The sequence below is a fragment of the Coregonus lavaretus genome, assembly GCF_964263955.1.
Source record: "Coregonus lavaretus genome assembly, chromosome: 21".
Lineage (NCBI taxonomy): Eukaryota > Metazoa > Chordata > Actinopteri > Salmoniformes > Salmonidae > Coregonus > Coregonus lavaretus.
In genome coordinates, this window is record NC_140008.1 from 32,008,778 (window position 1) to 32,035,311 (window position 26,534).

Below are 26,534 nucleotides of genomic sequence, written 5' to 3' on the forward strand. Positions count from 1 at the left end.
GCTGCAATCGACTTTAATGGCCGCAGCATGTCGCTATGGAGGAAGCAGAACCAAAGCAATCTTCTAATCAGCTTAGTGTTGGTCCAGCAATACGGTTGACTAGATGTTAAGGATTTCGTCTTTGTTTACCTGATCGAATCATGGGACGTACCAAGACTTATCATTTTTCGGCTGAAGTATCGAGGCAGCGGGACCCATACATTAATTGAAGGTGCGTATGCGTAGCCCATCTCCTCTCAGAAACCGGCACCAAGAACGTTATGCAATGCCTTTATATATAAATAGCGGCACCATATGTATATATATATATATATATAATGTTGTCACAAAAGGAGATGTACATTAAGAAAAGTCGTACTGTAAGAGGCTACAATAAGTCTGCTATAGAGTAGCCTAGGCCAGGCTACATTCGCTGAAACCGAAGCTGCTATTTCAATATGTAACATGGTGTCCAGAAATCAAGAGTAGGCTAGGCCTACTGTAGCCTATAAATGTTTTGGTTTTGTATAGCCTACTAAATCCAGGCCTTAACTCATACCCTTATCCTATCCATAACCCTTACCTAACCCTAACCGTGTTAAATTGCAACTTCAATGGGGTGACGTCAGAGTTGGACATATCAAGGATCCAGTTGAGACTTTCCCGAGCAGAAATGCTGTGTCACATTTAGAGCCCATTCACGCGCGTCCTGTGCCATCGCGCAGTCGGTAATGTTGTGGGATAGCAGTTTGGCCTACTACATAAAACGGCGATTTCTTTATCGCGCTGTGTTCACATCTTTTTAATGCGACACAAGTTTATGTTCAACCTAGGAGGTGGTGGGTAGCCTATGAAATTTCAGATGAAGTGTAGGCTACTTAATCATTTTTGGAACACAGTAATAGTTGAAACTGTTCATAATATAAGGTCCAAATGAGCTATAGCGTAGCTGATGTGTAGATATCTCAGTTTTTAGCCTTTTCTGTGATATGGCAATGTAAACCAGGCATATATATTTTTTTTTATCTCTGACTAGCCTACTGCATTTGCATGTGGTTCATCAGTTTGGTAATACAGTAGCCTACTAGGCTATCTACCTACCAAAAACATGGTCACTTTTGATTGTGTGCAGTGTTGCCAGGTCCAGCTAAAATTTCTAGCCCAATGACCTCAGAAAATCTGCCCACAAGGCCTGAAAACTAGTCCAAAAAAGTGTTTCGCAGCAAGAGAGGAGTTGCCACGTTTATCCATTAAACCCTTTTTCCATAACATTATCGATCGAATTAAGTCTAAGTTTCTGCTCGCTCAGGAGTTCAGTTCCATCTAAAAGCAAGGCTAGGTCCGCGTCCCAAATAGCCCCTTATATCCTATGTGCGTCCCAAATAGCCCCTTATATCTTATGTAGTGTGTAGAGAATAGGGTGACATTTTGAATGCACACTAGATCCCCAACTTGCACTTCCTCTGAAATACAGAAACGTGTACCAGTTGATTTCCATTGTATTCAATATTTTGTCTGAGCAGATTTGTCTGGAGAATACTGACGTTTGTATCCACATGAATTTTACACCAACACCCTTAAACACATTTGATTGAAACTGTACCACAGTCTAGTCTGCTTGCAAATGCAACATTCATAAAAACACACTGACATTGTGCTAGTCACTAGTGGTCTCTGGCATGGTGGCAGTGGGCTCTGCTTTTGTATTTTAAACATTTAAATGCAGTGGGAGAAAGGCTAGCTAGAGCAAATAGACACAGATGGGCCCAAAGGGCTCTGGTCAAAAGTAGTGCACTTGTATAGGGAATATGGTGCCATTTGATACACATCCCATCTCTTGTGGTAAACAGAAGGACATATAGGGCATGGGTCATCTGTTGGTAGGATGAAGTCACTAGGGAATATGTGACATGGTATTTCTGTAGGCTGTGTCGATAGGTTAGCCGACCCTCTGGACGAATGAATGATGAACCACTGAAGGTGATAACATGGGCCCAGAGTGCATCACTCTGGACAGCAGGTCTCAGAGGAATGTAATATGAATGAGAGTATATTCAGTTCACTTTCAAGACTACTGCCATCTTGTACAGGTTTCTCTTACAAAATAGATTGTATCTCCATGGGACCTTATAAAGGTTAAAATATGATGGTACCCAATAAATGACATTTGAGAATGAATGTTGAATTATCATATAGGGTATCATAATTTAAGGATCTTAGATGATATAGCCAAATTATTGAAGTATTTATTTGTTTGAAGACAATGTACCCTAATGCATATAATTTTGAATTAGACAAGATGTTTGAGACTGCAATTAACTTAATTGCACATCATTACAAATGAGCTACATAATTCTATATCGTGGAGCTCCGCCCCATAGGGGAGCTCTGCTCCTAGTGGTTTACCCTCTGCCCTAAGGCAGCAACAGCCTGAGACAAAATTATGCACACACCTGCAGCCAATAGGAGCACAGATGTCCCTATAAGAGGGGATGCCTCCCCTCAATCAGCCTCCCTTTATCTTCAGCGACTGGATGACTAGACTGAAGAGCCAAGAAGAGACGAAGCACAAAGACTCAGGACGAAAACGCCGTTGATATTCCAGTCATCAACGTCGTCTAAATGAGCACACCGGGAGATTTCCCACCCCCAAAAGCTATTTTCAGAGCTCAGTGCAGATGCACTTCTATGGCGGCCGGTGACCACCACGACCTGTGTTTCGTGTGTTTGGGATCCCAGCATGCCAAGGAAGGCGTCTGCAGTCCCCCGAATTGCGCCTCCTGCGCCCTCCTTTCTTTAAAGGAGAGGAAGCAGCGTTGGGCGTTTTTTAGGGAGGACATCCCCCTTGAGGACGTGCTGTCAATACTAGCCTCTGCTTCAGAGGCGTCGTCCAACGGCGCAGACTCGGGGGAGGATAGGGATTTTGAGGAGGAGTCCGGCGTTCCGATGGAACAGTCAGACCCCATCCCTCATATTTTCAAGCCCCCCTTTCCCTTGGAAAGCGAGAGGGCTTGTAGTCCCTATAGCGAAGGGGACACGAGCTCTGAGAGATCAGAAGCCCTGTCCTTCGCTGCAGCCTCTCTGAGAGCGGATTTTCCGGGTCTTATTGAGAGAGCTGCGCAACGTCTGGAGATAAGGCTGCCCCCTCTTCCCTCCGCACCGGAGGTTGATATGATGGAGGGCGGTCCTTATTCCAGGCCGAGGAAGGCGACAGAGCCAGTGGCTCCTGCCATGCCTTCTTTGGCCAGGTACGTTGAGGGCTCGTGGGAGGCACCTTTAGCGGCGCGTTCGCCAGTAAAAGCGTACCTCCCATTCACGACAGTGGAAGGAAGGTTCCAGGGCAAGGGAATCCCCAGGTTAGAGAGCGCCATGGCGGCGTATCTTGTACCGGGTTCGAGCCCTTGGCCCTCTTCCAAGAAGGCCACATTGCCATCCCAGAAGGACCGACTCACAGCGTCGCTGTTAGAGAAGTCCTTTGGGCTGGGAGCCCAAGCTGTAGCAGCAGCTAATAACATTGCCCTCTTGGCGGCCGCTCTGTCCCGTTTAACCACGGGCAAGACAGAGCTGGCACCGGAGGAGGTGGAGGAGGCGTCCAGAATTTCTGGCGCCATACTCCACCTAACACAGGCGTCCGCAGTCTGCGCGGGGAGGTCCATGGCCACTTCGGTGGTCGGGGAGCGACACCTCTGGTTGTCATTGACTTCCATGAAAGAGGCAGACAGGACGTCTCTCTTGAACGCCCCCCTCTCTGACGACGGCCTCTTTGGGGTCGCAGTCAAGGAGGCGACGGAGCGTTTTTCTAAACTGGAGGAGGAGAAGAAACAGCTGGCCAAGCACCTGCCGTTGGCAGGACGACTCGGCCCCGCTCCGTCCCAGAGGCCATCTACCTCCGCCCCTCTAAGTAGACCTGGGTCTACAGCGAGGCGGCGTAATCGGCGTCATCCGGCGGCAGCGAGCAGCAAGGGAACGGGCCCCGCCCTTCCAGCAGCTACAGTAGCCCCACTTCAGCCGGCGAGGGAGGTGACGAGGACGCCGACCTGGCCCTCCAAGGGAGGCAAAAGGAGGCGTACGTGACGGGATGCGGGGGAGTGGATGGAGGACGCGTTGATGGTGTCGAACGTGCCCACTGTTCCCCCCCACCCTTCGGTTGAAGGGATGGGTGTTGATGTAAATGCCTTTGTTGATGTGTTTAATAAAGAGTTGGCTCCACCTGACTTTGTCAAAAAAGAGCCTCTTTTCCATAATACGTCCGAGAGCGTTCAAATCTCACCCTCTCTTCCTTACCACTCTAAGAGCCGTTCAGCCCACCGAGGGTGCGTTGCTGAACAGGCACTTAGAGTAGGTATCCATAAGACCTCAATCAGGTCGTCACATCACACTTCACGTATAAGAAGTGCTTTACATAGCAGGCAGCAGTCTCTGTCAGATTCTGACATGAGGACGCAGCCGCTATTTGGGGATGGCGCACTAGCACAGACTAAGGTCTCTGCTAGTACGAGCCAGACCCATGCTGCGTTCACGGAGGGCCCGATTACCGCGGTCACGAAGGTGTCCAGAGTATCGGCGCCCCCAGGCATTGTAACACAGCAGCTATCTGGGGACGGCGCATTATCGCAGACCAAGGTCTCGGTTAATGCGATTCAGACCCATGCTACGTTCACGGAGGGCCGGATTACTAGGGTTATGGGTATAACCAACGTATCGGCTCCCCTGACAGAACGAGCTAGTACTCACCACACTGAGTGTGAATCAACCCACCAGGGGTGCAGAGTTGAACACACACAGAAGGTGAAAGTTAAGAAGGTATCAAGGCGCCGCCTTGTTTTACCTCATAGAGACCTCATACTACAGACTTCTAGGAGTACTGTAGTGAAGGGCTCTGATAGCGAATTGCAGTCACCTAAGATGACGCAATCGCTTGCTGGGGATGGTGCCCTGCCGCAGGCTGTGACCTCGGTCAGCGCAATTCAGACCCGCGATGCGTTCAAGGAGGGCAGGAATACGACGGTTACGAGTTTAACCGACATCCCTGCTCCTCTTTCTCTCTCAGAACGCATTGATGGTTCCTCTCCCTTTCACGGGAGGCCCACCTTGGGCTGTTCCACCACTTCAATGTTGGGGAACAGTGGCGGTAAGGGCCATAGAGGAATACAGGTCCTTCCTACTGGATGCACCACAGCTTCGTGCTCAGCCGCTTTCTCTGCATTGCTGGCAGTGGCGAAGAAGCTGCACCCTCTCACGCCGGCTAGAACAGACGTTGCAGAAGGGTTATGCTCTCCAATTCCACCGGACCCCACCCCCGTTCAGGGGAGTGGTGGAGACGGTGATGAAAACGGCAGACAAAGTGGCCGCTCTGATGACAGAGATTACAGAACTTTTGGCGAAGGAGGCGGTGACAGTAGTTCCCCGGGAGCAAAGGAACAAAGGGCTATATTCGCCTTATTTCCTAGTACCCAAAAAGACGGGGGGAGTGAGGCCGATTTTGGACTTACGCATTCTCAACGAGAGCATAACCAAACGGCCCTTCCGAATGCTAACGACAAAACGTCTGCTGGAATGTGTCCAGAGAGGGGACTTTTGTACGAGCATAGACCTAAAGGACGCGTACTTTCATGTGCCTGTTCAGCCGCGTCACAGGAAGTTTCTGCGGTTCGCCTTTCAAGGGGTGGCGTACGAATACACGAGGATGCCATTTGGGTATGCCCTGGCACCTCGCACATTTTCCAAGTGTGTGGAGGCGGCATTGGAACCGTTGCGTCGTCAGGGAATACGGCTACTAGCCTACCTGGACGACCTACTGGTTCTCGCCCCGTCAGCAGAGCTGGCGATCACTCACACAACACAGACAGTGATGCATCTCACAAGTCTGGGGTTTGCTGTGAATTGGAAAAAGAGCGCGCCCTGGCCCACTCATCAGATTGTCTACCTGGGGATACAGCTAGACACTGTGAGGATGAGGGCTCGAATTTCGGACCCCCGAAGGGTAGCCTTGTTGCTAGCCCTGAGGAAGTGTCGTCCGAATCACACGGTGACGGCGCTGTCGATCATGTCACTTTTGGGTCTCATGTCGTCAGCCCACTCTGTGGTTCCGCTGGGACTCCTGCATATGCGCAGGATGCAGCGATGGTTCGCCCAACTAAGACTAGACCCATTGCGTCAACGTCATCGGTTGGTGGTGGTTCCCCTCTCGCTCAGTGCAGATCTGAACTATTGGAGAAACCCGCGGGTTCTCACGCACGGAGTCCCGATAGGAAAGGTGTCCTCTCACATCCCATTATTCACGGATGCGTCCCTGACGGGATGGGGAGGGACATGTCAGACCCAAGCGATAGGAGGTGTGTGGCCTCAATCAGGTCGTCATATCAACCTCTTGGAGTTGGAAACGGTTCGACTGGTTCTGACCCACTTCGCGTCTACCCTTCGGGGTCGCGATGTGCTGGTCTGGTCAGACAACCGGACCACAGTAGCTCACATAAATCGCCAGGGAGGAGTCAGGTCTCCTGCTCTCCATCGGGCGGCAGAGGAATTGTGGCTGTGGGCTCACGAGCACCTTCGCTCATTGAGAGCAGCACACATTCCGGGCTACTTGAACGTAGGAGCAGACCTCATGTCAAGAGGGGGTCCTCGAGACGACGAGTGGTGTCTGCATCCGGACATTGTTCTTCAGATTTGGGAACAATTCGGGAGAGCCGAGGTGGACCTATTCGCTTCACGCGTGAACGCGCAATGTCCTCTGTGGTTCTCTCTGAGGGAACAGGACGAACCGCCACTGGGAAGGGACGCCTTTGCGCACCAACCGTGGCCGAAAGTTCTCCAGTATGCATTCCCTCCGCTGTCCTGCATTCTCCCACTGCTAGCCAGGGTGAGGTCAGGGGGGCTGTCAGTGATACTGATAGCGCCCGATCGCCCAGGGGCTCCTTGGTTTGCGGAGATGAGTCAGATGTTGATTGCGCCACCTTGGCCAATTCCACATCGACGGGACGCGTTGTCTCAGGCGGGAGGCACGATAGGGAAATTGCCCATAATCGGCCAACCACTGAAGGCCTGGCTGCTGAGAGGGACAGGCTAGAGCGCCGTGGGTTATCTGATGCAGTGATCAGGACCATACAGGGTTCACGTGCCAGTTCCACTTCTAAGATGTATGCCAGTAGATGGAACGTGTTTTCACGATGGTGTGTCACACAAGGTGTAGACCCCATGAGCTGTCAGGTGGAGAGTATTCTCTCTTTTCTACAGCTCATGTTTGATAAGCAAAAATCGCCGGCCACTATTAGGGTGTTTGCAGCAGCGATTTCAGCTTGTCATGAGGGGTTTGGCAGAGACAATGTCTTTAGCCACCCTCTAGTGAAACGCTTCCTATTAGGAACGCGGCGACTTAGGCCAACACCTAGAGTCACGCTTCCTCAGTGGGATTTGGCTTTGGTACTCGAAGCGCTATGTAAGTCGCCGTTCGAGCCATTGAATCAAATACCCCTCAAGATGCTGTCTATGAAGACAGCACTGTTGCTCGCTTTGACTACAGCTAAGCGGGTCAGTGATTTGTGTGCTCTTTCGACGAGACCTGACTGCCTGGCCATCAATGGTGACCTGAGCAGAGCAGTGTTACGTCCTAACCCGGCATTTTTGCCGAAGGTTATTAAGAGTTCATATAGGTCACAGACCGTGGAGCTGTGGGCTTTTTCTCCTCCTCCTCATAGAGAGAGGAGTGAGGAAAAGCTCCATCGCTTGTGCCCGGTACGCGCTTTGGCGTGTTACGTAGAGCGCACAGCAGCGATTAGGTCATCGCCTCAGTTGTTTGTGTGTCACGGTGCGGCTGCATTAGGTAGACCACTTTCAAAACAGCGGTTGTCTCACTGGCTTTGTGAAGGCATTGAGACAGCTTATGAGGCAGCGGGGCGGCAATTGCCTCAGGGTATCAGAGCTCATTCCACTCGTGGAGTAGCGGCTTCTACTGCCATTTTCAGAGGAACAGGGGTAGAGGATATCTGTAGAGCAGTATCCTGGTCGACGCCGTCTCCATTTATCAGTTTCTATCTCTTAGATATGTCTTCTAACTCTCTGGCTCGATCTGTACTCAGCGTGGCTGAAGGGAGATCTTGAGCAAGAAAGAGAGGAGAAGCAGGACTGTGGACACAGGTTTCCATCAGGTCCGCTTTGGTTAGGAAGACGTGTTTTTGACAGATGTGTTTTCTAACTCTTTGGCTCGGTCTGTACTCAGCATAGCTGAAGGGAGATCTTGAGCTAGGAAGAGAGGAAAAAGCAGGACTATGGACAAGGTTTCCATCAGGTCCGCTTTGGATAAGAAAACATATTTTGTGGCATGACTCCTGACTGACAGGTTCAGTACAGTAGAGGCATGTGTTGATTGACAGAATGTGAGGTCATCTATCTGCTTGTTCAGTTTAGTATGACCCATGTTTTGTTCCTGCCCACTAATCTCTGGGATTCCATTGAGTGAGTGAGGCGGTCTACCGCGTTCACAATGTAGAGTGACACTTGGTGTCATTCCATTAGTGGTCGGTAGTGTTTTCACAGGATATTGAGGCACATCTATCTGCTAGTACAGATTAGTATGGCTTCTATTCTGGTGATCTGCCCACTAGTCATTGGCATTGCCATTGGACTAGGTGGGGCGGGTCTTTAACCGATGACGCGGTATATTGTGACGCCCGTAGGGGTTTTTAGTTGCAGTACTGCGGGACTTGGTTGCAGCCATTGCTAGGCCTGACCTTTTCGTTTCGATGGGAAGTGTTAGGCTCGGCAGGGAGTACATTTTGGAGCGCTACGCTCCGCCTTAAACCACTAGGAGCAGAGCTCCCCTATGGGGCGGAGCTCCACGATATAGAACGATTAGTTACCGGAGTGTAACTCCAGTTCTATGAGTGGAGCGGAGCCCCATAGGACTTAAGGCCCTGCCGACCCTCTCTAGTCTCGCTGAAGATAAATATCTCGGGAGGCTGATTGAGGGGAGGCATCCCCTCTTATAGGGACACCTGTGCTCCTATTGGCTGCAGGTGTGTGCATAATTTTGTCTCAGGCTGTTGCTGCCTTAGGGCATAGGGTAAACCACTAGGAGCAGAGCTCCCCTATGGGGCTCCGCTCCACTCATAGAACTGGAGTTACACTCCGGTAACTAATCGTTATGTCTGTAGCAAACATGTGACTGATTGTCTGGCTGTCCACTTGACTTTCCAAGTCTCTATTCAAAGGACAAAATTAGTGACAACCTTTTTTTTTATTTCTCTTTGTATAGGCAGACATTTTTAAAGGAAAATACCATTCATCTATCTTTTGTTGTTTGTTTCATTGGTCCACTGTTGATACAGTCCCAAAATGTTTAGCATGTCAGCAATCAAAATGCATCATACTGTGACACTGTATTTTTTAAGTTCTATATCTTGAAAACTTGATTGCTGACATGCAAAACATTTTGGGACTGCATCAACAGTGGACTAATGAAACAAATACCAAAAGGTGGTATTTTCCTTGAACTCTCCTGCCATCTTTTCTGTCTGGCTGTGAGGTTTTAGTAAAGCTTTGGTTTAGTCACATCAAAGCCAAATACATTTAGATGAAGGATAGAAAGCTAAAAAGGAAGACCACCAAGACAAAGAACAAAGACAGCAATGACTTAAACCGTTTTTGATTATGAGACGAATGAGTGAAAGGGAAGAATTCAATGGAGTTTTAGGTGGAGCATGTCAAGATTTTCAGTGCCTCACAAAAGTATTCAGGTACGCTACATACAGTGCCTATAGAAAGTCTACACCCCCTGTGACGAGGTGTGAATGAAGGAGTCAGGCACTGGAAGTAAAATACCGAAGTCAACCGAGCTACACGCTCTCACAACAAACAATCACTCACAAAGACAAGGGGAACAGAGGGAACACTTATACACATACTAATTAGGGGAATGAGCACCAGGTCTGTGTGATTGACAAGACATGACAAGTGGAGTGATGAGAATGGGATCGGCAGTAGCTAGTACTCCGGTGACGACGAACGCCGAAGCCTGCCCGAGCCAGGAGGGGGGGCAGCCTCGGTGGAAGTCGTGACAGTACCCCCCCCCCCCCGACGCGCGGCTCCAGCAGTGCGTCGACCCCTGCCTCGGGGACGGCCAGGAGGACGCGGAGCAGGGCGAGTCAGATGGCGACGGTGGAAATCCCTCAACAGGGAGGGATTGAGGATGTCCCGCCTTGGGACCCAGCACCATTCCTCCGGACCGTACCCCTCCCACTCCACAAGATACTGAAGGCCCCCCACCCGACGCCTCGAATCCAGGATGGAACGGACCGAGTACGCTGGGGCCCCCTCAATGTCCAGAGGAGGTGGAGGAACCTCCCGTACCTCAGACTCTTGGAGCGGACCAGCTACCACCGGCCTGAGGAGAGACACATGAAACGAGGGGTTAATACTGTAATCAGGGTGTGAGTGATTCTGTGTTGAGGTGTGAATGAAGGAGTCAGGCGCAGGAGGTAAAACACCGAAGTCCAGAGTTTACATAAATCAAACGCCCCAAGCGAAACTATACATTTTAGTCATTTAGCAGACGCTCTTACCCAGAGCGACTTACAGTTAGTGAGTGCATACATTTTCATACTGGCCCCCGTGGGAATCGAACCCACAACCCTGGCGTTGCAAACGCCATGCTCTACCGACTGAGCTACACGGGCCTAGCCCATATAAGGGAAAACATCCACCTTGGCAATAACACAGTGAAATGTAGCTCAACCGAGCTACACGCTCTCACAACAAACAATCACTCACAAAGACAAGGGGAACAGAGGGAACACTTATACACATACTGATTAGGGGAATGAGCACCAGGTCTGTGTGATTGACAAGACATGACAAGTGGAGTGATGAGAATGGGATCGGCAGTAGCTAGTACTCCGGTGACGACGAACGCCGAAGCCTGCCTGAACCAGGAGGGGGGGCAGCCTCGGCGGAAGTCGTGACAGTACCCCCCTTGGATTTCTTTACATTTTATTGTTACAAAGTGGGATTAAAATGGATTTAGTTGTCATATTTTGTCAACAATCTACACAAAATACCCTAATGTCAAAGTGGAAGAAAAATTCTAACATTTTCTAAAGATAAATCAAAATGAAATAAATATAATTGCATAAGTATTCAGCTCCTTGAGTCCATACATATTAGAAACACCTTTGGCAGCAATTACAGCTGTGAGTCTTCTTGGGTAAGTCTCTAAGAACTTTGCACACCTGGATTGTGCAATATTTGCCTGTTATACAACCGGTGGGTCTAATCCTGAATGCTGGTTGGTTAAAACTGCATTCCATAAATATAATTGCATAAGTATTCAGCTCCTTGAGTCCATACATATTAGAAAAACCTTTGGCAGCAATTACAGCTGTGAGTCTTCTTGGGTAAGTCTCTAAGAACTTTGCACACCTGGATTGTGCAATATTTGCCTGTTATACAACCGGTGGGTCTAATCCTGAATGCTGGTTGGTTAAAACTGCATTCCATAAATATAATTGCATAAGTATTCAGCTCCTTGAGTCCATACATATTAGAAAAACCTTTGGCAGCAATTACAGCTGTGAGTCTTCTTGGGTAAGTCTCTAAGAACTTTGCACACCTGGATTGTGCAATATTTGCCTGTTATACAACCGGTGGGTCTAATCCTGAATGCTGGTTGGTTAAAACTGCATTCCAGCCGGTGTCTATTCCACAAGTTACCACCGGTTAAATTTATGACGTTAAAATGCTTATATACTCTGTTCCATCTGACTGTGCAATCTACTGTCTCATCAGCACAGCAAGGCAATTTATAAACTTGATCTCCACTCTAAAAAGCATCTATACATTATCTCACATTTCTTTTAGACTAACATTTAGTTTTCAACAGCGGAGATTTGTATAAACCTTGCCGTCTGTCTCTCCGACATTTGCAACATTGTTTCAATATTCAAATTCAATCTCCAGCTGTCCCATAGTAATGAACGTGTCGGGACGAGACAGGCAGGCAGCGTTTCTCAGCCAGTCGAAATCATGAATCAGCATAATTTTGATGGATATATACAAAGAAATATCAATAGAAAATAGGTAAAACAAAACTAAGTGCAGCTAGTTTGCACTCTTTCCAGCTTCAGTTTGAAGTGATTGTGTTAGCTAACTCCTCTGAACAACGGTGTCCTGACGAGAGAGCACATTCTCTATGCCAGATGAAATCGTGCATCATTAGCTCATTGTTATGTATGTATCCAAATAAATGTCACTAGAAAATAGCTGAAACAAATGCAAATGCAACTACTTTGTTGTTATTCCTGCTGCACTATTTGATGTGACTAAGTTAGCCGTAGCTGGCTAGCTAGCAAGCAAGGGATAATAACGTTGCCAGCCAGTATGGCAATGGAACATTTAGAATGAGCGACTGAGTCGCATCCATAGATACAGAACAAAAAGACTTAACAACTGGGTCGCGTCTCTGGCAACCGTACCGATAGACCGAATGACCAGCAGGCTTGGGTAGCAACCCTAGATTTGTGTTGGGACTATATATTGTGGAATGGATGAAATAGCATGAATAAATTCGTCAAAATAATGTTTTTATTGAAAATATGTAAATCATTATTTTGGTAACCATTGTTGAACATATTATACTCTATGGCATATTAAAGTGCTGGTGATTTGCGGGATGTGCAATGATACAACTGAAAGGAGGGCTGTGATTGGTTACATTGTCTACTATGCCAATTTCTCTGTATAACATGGGCCATAACTTTAAAGAGTACCTTTAATGAAAAAAAAAAAATGTTTTTCTCATTGAAAACCAAATGTTTTAGGCTTAGTTATAGTGAAACACGTAAATTCTGGTCTTCATTTCGTTCGTTGCAAAAGTGATATATTCTGGTATTTTTGTAGTAAATCTAGCTCTTTTTGCCCCTAGCGGTTCAACTCTACCATTAAAATCATGATGTAGTCATCTCAAGGGAGGGGTTCAGTATGAAATACACTCTCTTCTTGATGAGCTGGGTGGTACCACCTCAAGGCTTACTATTAAAGCATGTGGCAGTGCGCTTTATTTGGCAATGGTCTTGGTAAGTGGAGTGTGCCAATATACAGTGCTTCGGAAAGTATTCAGAGCCCTTGACTTTTTCCCCATTTTGTTACGTTACAGCCTTATTCTAAAATTGATTAAATTGTTTTTTTCCCCTCAGCAATCTACACACAATACCCCATAATGACAAAGCAAAATCAGTATATTTTTTGAGGGGGCAAATGTATTAACAATATCACATTCAAATAAGTATTAAGACCCTTTCTTTAATCAGTACTTTGTTGAAGCACCTTTGGCAGCGATTACAGCCTCGAGTCTTCTTGGGTATGATGCTACAAGCTTGGCAGACCTGTATATGGGGAGTTTCTCCCATTCTACTCTGCAGATCCTCTCAAGCTCTGTCAGGTTGGATGGGGAGCGTCACTGCACAGCTATTTTCAGGTCTGTCCAGAGATGTTAGATTGGGTTCAAGTCCGGGCTCTGGCTGGGTCACTCAAGGACATTCAGTCCTGAATCCACTCCTGCGTTGTCTTGGTTGTGTGCTTAGGGATGTTGTCCTTTTGGAAGGATAACCTTCGCCCCGGTCTGAGGGCTCTGGAGCAGGTTTTCATCAAGGATCTCTCTGTACTTTGCTCCGTTCATCTTTCCCTCAATCCTGACTAGTCTCCCAGCCCCTGCCGCTGATAAACATCCTCACAGCATGATGCTGCCACCACCATGCTTCACCGTAGGGAGGGTGCCAGGTTTCCTCCAGGCGTGACGCTTGGCATTCAGGCCAAAGTGTTCAATCTTGGTTTCATCAGACCAGAGAATCTTTTGGCAAACTCCAAATGGGCTGTCATGTGCCTTTTACTGAGGAGCGGCTTCCGTCTGGCCACTCTACCATAAAGGCCTGATTGGTGGAGTGCTGCAGAGATGGTTGTCCTTCTGGAAGGTTCTTCCATCTCCACAGAGGAACTCTGGAGCTCTGTCAGAGTGACCATCGGGTTCTTGGTCACCTCCCTGACCAAGGCCCTTCTCCCTCGATTGTTCAGTTTGAGTCCACATTTCAACCCCAAAAATTTGTGATTCTAATTTACGCCGCAAGTGGCAGTAGATGTCAGGACCTCGGCTCCTTACCACTGTGAGCTAACTGTCCAGAGCCATATTTTCTCGTGATGCACATCATTGTATTATCAGCCCATGCCAGTGGACTTCTGGTAAGTATGCTTTAGTCAATAAGGGTTGGGATCAGGTACAACTGCTTACCCACCACCAAAATGAATATTTATGAGTAATTTCCACCATCCACAACTTCTCACCTGAATATCTTTTTTTTGTTCTAAGGGGTTGGGCGAAGGCGGAAATTGGGATTGAGAATTACCTTTAAAACTAGCAGAGATCCCACTCTTGAACTTTGATATTCCCATACTATAGTATATTATGTTCAACAATATATAGAAACATTTCCAAATCAAAAATGGGATATTTTCAATATTCATGTATATATATGTGACGTGCTCTATCAAAATCAGTTGCATGTCACGCTAGCTAATTAGCATAAACAATTTCAAATTTTGTCAAAAATATTGGTATGGTCTGTTTTTGGATTAAAACTGAATTCAGTTGATCAATGTTTACTAACCAACCCAATTATATATATACACTGCTCAAAAAAATAAAGGGAACACTTAAACAACACAATGTAACTCCAAGTCAATCACACTTCTGTGAAATCAAACTGTCCACTTAGGAAGCAACACTGATTGACAATACATTTCACATGCTGTTGTGCAAATGAAATAGACAACAGGTGGAAATTATAGGCAATTAGCAAGACACCCCCAATAAAGGACTGGTTTTGCAGGTGGTGACCACAGACCACTTCTCAGTTCCTATGCTTCCTGGCTGATGTTTTGGTCACTTTTGAATGCTGGCGGTGCTTTTACTCTAGTGGTAGCATGAGACAGAGTCTACAACCCACACAAGTGGCTCAGGTAGTGCAGCTCATCCAGGATGGCACATCAATGCGAGCTGTGGCAAGAAGGTTTGCTGTGTCTGTCAGCGTAGTGTCCAGAGCATGGAGGCGCTACCAGGAGACAGGCCAGTACATCAGGAGACGTGGAGGAGGCCGTAGGATGGCAACAACCCAGCAGCAGGACTGCTACCTCCGCCTTTGTGCAAGGAGGAGCAGGAGGAGCACTGCCAGAGCCCTGCAAAATGACCTCCAGCAGGCCACAAATGTGCATGTCTCTGCTCAAACGGTCAGAAACAGACTCCATGAGGGTGGTATGAGGGCCCAACGTCCAAAGGTGGGGGTTGTGCTTACAGCCCAACACCGTGCAGGACGTTTGGCATTTGCCAGAGAACACCAAGATTGGCAAATTCGCCACTGGCGCCCTGTGCTCTTCAAAGATGAAGGCAGGTTCACACTGAGCACATGTGACAGACGTGACAGAGTCTGGAGACGCCGTGGAGAACGTTCTGCTGCCTGCAACATCCTCCAGCATGACCGGTTTGGCGGTGGGTCAGTCATGGTGTGGGGTGGCATTTCTTTGGGGGGCCGCAGAGCCCTCCATGTGCTCGCCAGAGGTAGCCTGACTGCCATTAGGTACCGAGATGAGATCGTCAGACCCCTTGTGAGACCATATGCTGGTGCGGTTGGCCCTGGGTTCCTCCTAATGCAAGACAATGCTAGACCTCATGTGGCTGGAGTGTGTCAGCAGTTCCTGCAAGAGGAAGGCATTGATGCTATGGACTGGCCCACCCGTTCCCCAGACCTGAATCCAATTGAGCACATCTGGGACATCATGTCTCGCTCCATCCACCAACGCCACGTTGCACCACAGACTGTCCAGGAGTTGGCGGATGCTTTAGTCCAGGTCTGGGAGGAGATCCCTCAGGAGACCATCCGCCACCTCATCAGGAGCATGCCCAGGTGTTGTAGGGAGGTCATACAGACACGTGGAGGCCACACACACTACTGATCCTCATTTTGACTTGTTTTAAGGACATTACATCAAAGTTGGATCAGCCTGTAGTGTGGTTTTCCACTTTAATTTTGAGGGTGACTCCAAATCCAGACCTCCATGGGTTGATAAATTTGATTTCCATTGATAATTTTTGTGTGATTTTGTTGTCAGCACATTCAAATATGTAAAGAAAAAAGTATTTAATAAGATTATTTCATTCATTCAGATCTAGGATGTGTTACAGTGGGGAAAAAAAGTATTTAGTCAGCCACCAATTGTGCAAGTTCTCCCACTTAAAAAGATGAGAGAGGCCTGTAATTTTCATCATAGGTACACGTCAACTATGACAGACAAAATGAGGAAAAAAAATCCAGAAAATCACATTGTAGGATTTTTTATGAATTTATTGGCATATGATGGTGGAAAATAAGTATTTGGCCAATAACAAAAGTTTCTCAATACTTTGTTATATACCCTTTGTTGGCAATGACACAGGTCAAACGTTTTCTGTAAGTCTTCACAAGGTTTTCACACACTGTTGCTGGTATTTTGGCCCATTCCTCCATGCAAATCTCCTCTAGAGCAGTGATGTTTTGGGGCTGTCGCTGGGCAACACAGACTTTCAACTCCCTCCAAAGATTTTCTATGGGGTTGAGATCTGGAGACTGGCTAGGCCACTCCAGGACCTTAAAATGCTTCTTACGAAGCCACTCCTTCGTTGCCCGGGCGGTGTGTTTGGGATCATTGTCATGCTGAAAGACCCAGCCACGTTTCATCTTCAATGCCCTTGCTGATGGAAGGAGGGTTTCACTCAAAATCTCACGATACATGGCCCCATTCATTCTTTCCTTTACACGGATCAGTCGTCCTGGTCCCTTTGCAGAAAAACAGCCCCAAAGCATGATGTTTCCAACCCCATGCTTCACAGTAGGTATGGTGTTCTTTGGATGCAACTCAGCATTCTTTGTCCTCCAAACATGACGAGTTGAGTTTTTACCAAAAAGTTATATTTTGGTTTCATCTGACCATATGACATTCTCCCAATCCTCTTCTGGATCATCCAAATGCACTTCAGACGGGCCTGGACATGTACTGGCTTAAGCAGGGGGACACGTCTCGCACTGCAGGATTTGAGTCCCTGGCGGCGTAGTGTGTTACTGATGGTTGGCTTTGTTACTTTGGTCCCAGCTCTCTGCAGGTCATTCACTAGGTCCCCCCGTGTGGTTCTGGGATTTTTGCTCACCGTTCTTGTGATCATTTTGACCCCACGGGGTGAGATCTTGCGTGGAGTCCCAGATCGAGGGAGCTTATCAGTGGTCTTGTATGTCTTCCATTTCCTAATAATTGCTCCCACAGTTGATTTCTTCAAACCAAGCTGCTTACCTATTGCAGATTCAGTCTTCCCAGCCTGGTGCAGGTCTACAATTTTGTTTTTGGTGTCCTTTGACAGCTCTTTGGTCTTGGCCATTGTGAAGTTTGGAGTGTGACTGTTTGAGGTTGTGGACAGGTGTCTTTTATACTGATAACAAGTTCAAACAGGTGCCATTAATACAGGTAACGAGTGGAGGACAGAGGAGCCTCTTAAAGAGGAAGTTACAGGTCTGTGAGAGCCAGAAATCTTGCTTGTTTGTAGGTGACCAAATACTTATTTTCCACCATAATTTGCAAATAAATTCATTAAAAATCCTACAATTGGATTTTCTGGATTTTTTTTTCTCAATTTGTCTGTCATAGTTGACGTGTACCTATGATGAAAATTACAGGCCTCTCTCATCTTTTTAAGTGGGAGAACTTGCACAATTGGTGGCTGACTAAATACTTTTTTTCCCCACTGTATGTTAGTGTTCCCTAAAAATTTTTGAGCAGTGTATATTGGTACACTCCACTTACCAAGATCATTGCCAAATAAGGTGTGCTTTTATAGTAAGCCTTGAGGTGGTACCACCCAGCATATCTAGAAGGGAGTGTATTTCATACCGAACCCCTCCTTTGAGATGACGTACGATTTCAATGCTAGAGTTGAACCGCTAGGGGCAAAAAGCTAGATTTACTAATAAAATACCAAAATATATCACTTTTGCAATGAACTCTCAAAATGAAGACCAGAATTGATATGTTTCGCTATTATAGGACTAAAACATCTAGTTTTCGATGAAAAAAAAAAAGTTTTTCATGAAAGTTACTCTTTAAATCTGGAATCCTTAATGGTAAAACTGCCACGTCCGTTTGGGATTTTACAACAATAAGGAAGTTACTGCAAACAACAAACACTGGTTTTTTGCCTCTGACATCATTGCTTGCGCGATAGAACAGCAGAATATGTATTGCTTTTTTTTTTAACCACGCTGCTTGAAGCACCTCACCTCCGTTTCGTCCACAAAGCAAAAACAATAACAAAGGTACTGGGGCGGACACTGGCGTTGTTTCCCCTTTAATTTTTTTAAAATTTATTTTTACCTTTATTTAACCAGGTAAGCCAGTTGAGAACAAGTTCTCATTTACAACTGCGACCTGGCCAAGATAAAGCAAAGCAGTGCGATAAAAACAACAACACAGAGTTACATATGGGGTAAAACAAAACATAAAGTCAAAAATACAACAGAAAATATATATATACAGTGTGTGCAAATGTAGCAAGTTATGGAGGTAAGGCAATAAATAGGCTATAGTGCAAAATAATTACAATTAGTATTAACACTGGAATGATAGATGTGCAAGAGATGATGTGCAAATAGAGATACTGGGGTGCAAATGAGCAAAATAAATAATATGGGGATGAGGTAGTTGGGTGGGCTAATTTCAGATGGGCTGTGTACAGGTGCAGTGATCGGTAAGCTGCTCTGACAACTGACGCCTAAAGTTAGTGAGGGAGATACAGTGGGGAAAAAAAGTATTTAGTCAGCCACCAATTGTGCAAGTTCTCCCACTTAAAAAGATGAGAGGGGCCTGTAATTTTCATCATAGGTACACGTCAACTATGACAGACAAATTGAGAAAAAAAAATCCAGAAAATCACATTGTAGGATTTTTTAATGAATTTATTTGCAAATTATGGTGGAAAATAAGTATTTGGTCACCTACAAACAAGCAAGATTTCTGGCTCTCACAGACCTGTAACTTCTTCTTTAAGAGGCTCCTCTGTCCTCCACTCGTTACCTGTATTATTGGCACCTGTTTGAACTTGTTATCAGTATAAAAGACACCTGTCCACAACCTCAAACAGTCACACTCCAAACTCCACTATGGCCAAGACCAAAGAGCTGTCAAAGGACACCAGAAACAAAATTGTAGACCTGCACCAGGCTGGGAAGACTGAATCTGAAATAGGTAAGCAGCTTGGTTTGAAGAAATCAACTGTGGGAGCAATTATTAGGAAATGGAAGACATACAAGACCACTGATAATCTCCCTCGATCTGGGGCTCCACGCAAGATCTCACCCCGTGGGGTCAAAATGATCACAAGAACGGTGAGCAAAAATCCCAGAACCACACGGGGGGACCTAGTGAATGACCTGCAGAGAGCTGGGACCAAAGTAACAAAGCCTACCATCAGTAACACACTACTCCGCCAGGGACTCAAATCCTGCAGTGCAAGACGTGTCCCCCTGCTTAAGCCAGTACATGTCCAGGCCCGTCTGAAGTTTGCTAGAGTACATTTGGATGATCCAGAAGAGGATTGGGAGAATGTCATATGGTCAGATGAAACCAAAATATAACTTTTTGGTAAAAACTCAACTCGTCGTGTTTGGAGGACAAAGAATGCTGAGTTGCATCCAAAGAACACCATACCTACTGTGAAGCATGGGGGTGGAAACATCATGCTTTGGGGCTGTTTTTCTGCAAAGGGACCAGGACGACTGATCCGTGTAAAGGAAAGAATGAATGGGGCCATGTATCGTGAGATTTTGAGTGAAAACCTCCTTCCATCAGCAAGGGCATTGAAGATGAAACGTGGCTGGGTCTTTCAGCATGACAATGATCCCAAACACACCGCCCGGGCAACGAAGGAGTGGCTTCGTAAGAAGCATTTCAAGGTCTTGGAGTGGCCTAGCCAGTCTCCAGATCTCAACCCCATAGAAAATCTTTGGAGGGAGTTGAAAGTCCGTGTTGCCCAGCGACAGCCCCAAAACATCACTGCTCTAGAGGAGATCTACATGGAGGAATGGGCCAAAATACCAGCAACAGTGTGTGAAAACCTTGTGAAGACTTACAGAAAACGTTTGACCTGTGTCATTGCCAACAAAGGGTATATAACAAAGTATTGAGAAACTTTTGTTATTGACCAAATACTTATTTTCCACCATAATTTGCAAATAAATTCATAAAAAATCCTACAATGTGATTTTCTGGATTTTTTTTCCTCATTTTGTCTGTCATAGTTGACGTGCACCTATGATGAAAATTACAGGCCTCTCTCATCTTTTTAAGTGGGAGAACTTGCACAATTGGTGGCTGACTAAATACTTTTTTTCCCCACTGTAAGAGTCTCCAGCTTCAGAGATTTTTGCAGTTCGTTCCAGTCATTGACAGCAGATAACTGGAAGGAATGGTGGCCAAAGGAGGTGTTGGCTTTGGGGATGACCAGTGAGATATACTTGCTGGAGCGCAGACTACGGGTGGGTGTTGCTATGGTGACCAGTGAGTTAAGATAAGACAGGGATTTGCCTAGCAGTGATTTTATAGATGACCTGGAGCCAGTGGGTTTGGCGACGAATATGTAGTGAGGGCCAGCCAACAAGAGCGTACAGGTCACAATGGTGGGTAGTATATGGGGCTTTGGTGACAAAACGGATGGCACTGTGATAGACTACATCCAATTTGCTGAGTAGAGTGTTGGAGGCTATTTTGTAAATGACATCGCCGAAGTCAAGGATCGGTAGGATAGTCAGTTTTATGAGGGCATGTTTGGCAGCATGAGTGAAGGAGGCTTTGTTGCGAAATAGGAAGCCGATTCTAGATCTAACTTTTGATTGGAGATGCTTAATGTGAGTCTGGAAGGAGAGTTTATAGTCTAACCAGACACCTAGGTATTTGTAGTTGTCCACATACTCTAGGTCAGACCCGCCGAGAGTAGTGATTCTAGTCGGGTGGGCGGGTGCAAGCAGCGTTCGGTTGAAGAGCATGCATTTAGTTTTACTAGTGTTTAAGAGCAGTTGGAGGCTACGGAAGGAGTGTTGTCTGGCGTTGAAGCTCGTTTGGAGGTTTGTTAACACAGTGTCCAATGAAGGGCCAGATGTATACAAAATGGTGTCGTCCGCATAGAGGTGGATCCGAGCGTCACCAGCAGAAGAGCAACATCATTGATATACACAGTGAATAGAGTCGGCCCGAGAATTGAACCCTGTGGCACCCCCATAGAGACTGCCAGAGGTCCAGACAACAGGCCCTCCGATTTGACACACTGAACTCTATCTGAGAAGTAGTTGGTGAACCAGGAGAGGCAGTCATTTGAGAAACCAAGGCTATTTAGTCTGCCAATAAGAATGCAGTGGTTGACAGAGTCGAAAGCCTTGGCCAGGTCGATGAAGACGGCTGTGCAGTACTGTATTTTATCGATCGTGGTTATAATATCGTTTAGGACCTTGAGCGTGGCTGAGGTGCACCCATGACCAACTCGGAAACCGGATTGCATAGCGGAGAAGGTACGGTGGGATTCGAAATGGTCGGTGATCTGTTTGTTAACTTGGCTTTCAAAAACTTTCGAAAGGCAGGGCAGGATGGATATAGGTCTGTAACAGTTTGGATCTAGAGTGTCACCCCCTTTGAAGAGGGGGATGACCGCGGAAGCTTTCCAATCTCTGGAGATCTCAGACGTTACGAAAGAGAGGTTGAACAGGCTAGTAATAGGGGTTGCGACAATTTCGGCGGCTAATTTTAGAAAGAAAGGGTCCAGATTGTATAGCCCAGCTGATTTGTAGGGGTCCAGATTTTTCAGCTCTTTCAGAACATCAGCTGTCTGAATTTGTGTAAAGGAGAAGCGGGGGGGGGCATGGGCAAGTTGCAGCGGAGGGTGCAGAGCTAGTGGCTGGGGTAGTGGTAGCCAGGTGGAAAGCATGGCCAGCCGTAGCAAAATGCTTGTTGAAATTCTCGATTATTGTAGATTTATCAGTGGTGACAGTGTTTCCTAGCCTCAGTGCAGTGGGCAGTTGGGAGGAGGTGCTCTTATTCTCCATGGACTTTACAGTGTCCCAAAACTTTTTGGAGTTAGTGCCACAGGATGAAAATGATTGTGTATATTGGTTCCCGACTTCCCTGAAAAGTTGCATATCGCGGGTGCTGTTCGATGCTAATGCAGTACGCCACTGGATGTTTTTGTGCTGTTCAAGGGCAGTTAAGTCTGAGGAGAACCAGGGGCTATAGCTGTTCTTAGTTCTGACTTTTTTGAATGGGGCATGCTTTTTTAAGATTGAGAGGAAAGCACTTTTAAAGAACAACAAGGCATCCTCTACTGACAGAATGAGGTCAATATCCATCCAGGATAGCCGGGCCAGGTCAATTAGAAAGGCCTTCTCGCTAAAGTGTTTTAGGGAGCGTTTGACAGTGATTAGGGGTGGTCGTTTGACCACGGACCCATTACGGACGCAGGCAATAAGGCTGTGATCGCTGAGATCCTGGTTGAAGACAGCGGAGGTGTATTTTAGAGGGTAGATTTGTCAGGATGATATCTATGAGGGTGCCCATGTTTACAGATTTTGGGTTGTACCTGGTAGGTTCGTTGATAATTTGTGTGAGATTGAGGGCATCTAGTTTAGATTGTAGGTTGGCCGGGGTGTTAAGCATATCCCAGTTTAGGTCACCAAGCAGTACGAACTCTGAGGATAGATGGGGGGCAATCAGTTCACATATGGCCCCCCTAATGCAGATTCCATCTTTAATTCACTGTTTAATTAATATGCATGTTTCTGTTTCCGTTGCAGTGATGTTTACTCTCACAGAGGTAGCCGCCCTGAATGACATCCAGCCGACCTATCGGATCCTGAAACCATGGTGGGACGTCTTTATGGACTACCTGGGCGTCGTCATGCTAATGCTGGCCATATTTTCTGGAACCATGCAGTTAACCAAAGACCAGGTGGTTTGCCTTCCCGTCCTGGAACCAGCTCCAGAGGACCCCAGCGGCTTCACGACACCGCAGCCAGCGGAGGGGTCTGGTTCTGGGTCAGGGAACGGAGGAAGCAGGGTGACGCTAGCTGCTGCGCCCCTAATGATTAAGGATCTACCGGATAGTGTCGTTCATGAGATCCACTTCACACAGTTTGGTGATGTTGGACAGCAGCCTCCGCCAACAGGCATCAGGACTAACCTGGACTTTCAGCAGTATGTTTTTGTCAATCAGATGTGCTACCACGTCGCCCTGCCGTGGTACTCAAAATACTTCCCATACCTTGCTCTCATACACACCATCGTCCTCATGGTCAGCAGTAACTTTTGGTTCAAATATCCAAAGACTAGTTCGAAAATAGAGCATTTTGTGGGGATTCTGGGGAAGTGTTTTGAGTCTCCTTGGACGACCAAGGCGTTGTCCGAGACTGCATGTGAGGACTCAGAGGAGAATAAGCAAAGGCTCACTGGTGCCCATTCCCTACCAAAACATTTCTCAACCAGCAGTGAAGAGGGAAGTCCTAACCAGTCCACCCCAATGCTGGCTAAATCTGGGGTCAAGTTTACTGCTGATAAGCCTGTTATTGAAGTCCCGTGCATGACCATACTAGACAAGAAAGATGGAGAGCAGGCTAAGGCCTTGTTTGAAAAGGTTAGGAAGTTCCGTGCCCACGTGGAAGACAGTGATTTGATCTACAAGCTCTACGTTGCTCAAACTGTGATCAAAACCGTGAAGTTCATTTTGATCTTGTGTTACACGATGACGTTTGTTGCTTCAATTGACTTTGACCATGTGTGTGAGCCTGACATAAAACATTTAACTGGATACTCTAAATTCCAATGCACACATAACATGGCATTCATGTTAAGGAAGCTGCTTGTCAGCTATATTTCCCTCGTCTGTATATATGGCCTCATCTGTATATACACTCTCTTCTGGCTGTTTCGACGACCTCTCAAGGAGTACTCTTTCGAGAAAGTCAGAGAAGAGAGTAGCTTCAGTGATATTCCTGACGTGAAGAACGACTTTGCGTTTCTCTTGCACATGGTCGATCAGTACGACCAGCTGTACTCCAAGCGTTTCGGCGTCTTCCTCTCTGAAGTCAGCGAGAATAAACTGCGGGAGATCAGCTTGAATCACGAGTGGACCTTTGAGAAACTGAGACAGCACGTAACCCGCAACACTCAGGACAAACTGGAGCTCCATCTCTTCATGCTGTCAGGTCTGCCAGATGCTGTCTTTGATCTGACTGATCTGGAGATCCTAAAGCTGGAGCTGATCCCAGAGGCCAGGATAACAGCCAAGATCTCCCAGATGATCAACCTTCAGGAACTTCACTTCTATCACTGTCCTGCCAAAGTTGAGCAGACCGCGTTCAGTTTCCTTCGCGACCACCTCCGGTGCCTTCATGTCAAGTTTACAGACGTAGCTGAGATCCCCACCTGGGTGTACCTGTTGAAAAGTCTGAGGGAGCTGTATTTGGTTGGGAATCTCAATTCTGAAAACAACAAGATGATCGGCTTAGAATCTCTCAGAGACTTGAGGCATCTGAAGATTCTGCATCTAAAAAGCAACTTGATGAAGGTCCCGACCAACATAACAGATCTCTCTCCACACTTGATCAAGTTGGTGGTACATAATGACGGTACTAAACTCCTGGTACTGAACAGTTTGAAAAAAATGATGAACCTAGCTGAACTGGAGCTTCACAACTGTGAACTGGAGAGGATACCCCATGCTATTTTCAGTTTGACCAACCTGCAGGAGCTAGACCTGAAATCCAACAATATTCGCACCATTGAGGAGGTCATCAGCTTCCAGCACCTCAATAGGCTGATCTGCCTCAAACTGTGGCACAATAAAATCATCACCATTCCATTATCCATAAGCCATGTCAAAAACCTTGAGTCCCTCTACCTTTCGCACAATAAACTTGAATCTCTGCCCGTACCTTTGTTTAACCTGCTCAAGCTGAGGTATCTTGACGTTAGCCACAACTCCATAGTGGTGATCCCGCTGGAGATCGGCTTCATGCAGAACCTCCAGCACTTTGCCATTACAGGAAACAAGGTGGAGGTGTTACCCAAGCAGCTGTTCAAGTGCACCAAGCTGAAGACACTATGTCTGGGACAGAACTGCATCTCTGTCCTTCCAGAGAAGATTAGCAATCTGGTGCAGCTAACAAACCTGGAGCTTAAGGGAAACTGTCTGGACCGCCTGCCAGCCCAGCTAGGCCAGTGTCGTCTCCTCCGCAGGAACTGCCTGGTAGTGGAGGACCACCTCTTTGACTCACTCCCGCTAGACGTCAAGGAGAGTATCAATCAGGAAGCCAACATTCCCTTTGCTAATGGGTTGTGAGTGTGGGAGGACAGTCACTTTACCCATACAGGAATGATATTACAAAAATGCGGCAATAACTGTCCATACACAGCCAGCTAGTCAACCTTTTTAATTACAGCATGTGAACTGGAATAAAGGTTTTTGCTCAGGGCTGACTCATCTTGAAAGAACAGAGGATGTTTTAAACTTATAGAAAATGGCACTTTGCTAACTAGTTAGGAGAGTTGATTCCAGGTACTGTGGAAAATGCCAGAATGATGGTCTAGTTCCAGAATGGTAGGTTAGTTCCATATTGATGGGCTAATTCCAGAATAACAGAATGATGGGCTGGTTCCAGAATGAGGGACTGGTTCCAGAGTGAGTTAGTTGTAGAATGACAGCAATGTTCGTGTTAGACCACTAAATGATTAGTCAATGTTCTGAGGAAAAGGGATGCTCCTCTTAACGGAACAGAGAATGGTGGTGTTGAATTCATAGATGCCTCCAAAATCATTGGCACCCTTGATAAAGATGAGCAAAAAAGAATGTATAAAATAAAGAATACAAATACTGAGCTATATTGTATGCAAAAAAAAATTTATATAGAAAATTTGATTTGATACTAATACAATTGCTCAGAGAAGTAGATTTGATTTAACAAGTAAAACAAAACAAATCTAAAAAATATAGGTGTCAAAATTATTATTTTACCCAAAGGTTCTTATTTTACTTTTTTAAATTAATCTTAGTTTAAGGAACTGTATTGTGGCCTTCCATGCCTTCCTGTTTCACTGGGGTATAAAAATGAGGTAACACACATGCGAAATCACTTTGTCATCCTTCACCATGGGGAAAGTCAAAGAACTCACAAATGAAAAGAGACAAATGGTTGTTGACTTTTATAGATTAGGCAATGGGTACAAAAAACAACAGAAAAACCAAATATGCCACTTACCGCTATTAGGGCAAGAATTAAAACGTTTAAAACCACTGGAATAGTAGTAAACTTGCCTGGTAGAGGATACAAGTGTATCTTGTTGTCCCCACGCACAGTGAGGAAGATGGTTCGAGAGGCAAAGAAAGTCCAAGGGCAACAGTTGGAGAACTACAGGTTCACCAAGTCTCCAAATCTACAATTAGACGCCACCTCCATGCC

General features: G+C 46.5%; 1 protein-coding gene across 1 annotated transcript; it reads left to right on the plus strand.

Moving 5' to 3' along the window:
* LOC311148562 (volume-regulated anion channel subunit LRRC8D-like) lies at positions 1–25,966 on the plus strand. Its single transcript, XM_084185547.1, has 2 exons — positions 1–211; positions 22,875–25,966. Exon 2 carries the CDS (start codon positions 22,877–22,879, stop codon positions 25,415–25,417), a length of 2,541 nt encoding a protein of 846 aa, XP_084041673.1. The 5' UTR covers positions 1–211; positions 22,875–22,876; the 3' UTR covers positions 25,418–25,966.
* The last annotated feature ends 568 nt before the right edge of the window (positions 25,967–26,534 follow it).

Excerpts from the sequence above, each read along its gene's own strand:
- LOC311148562 (XM_084185547.1), top strand. The coding sequence starts at position 22,877 with ATGTTTACTCTCACAGAGGTAGCCGCCCTGAATGACATCCAGCCGACC.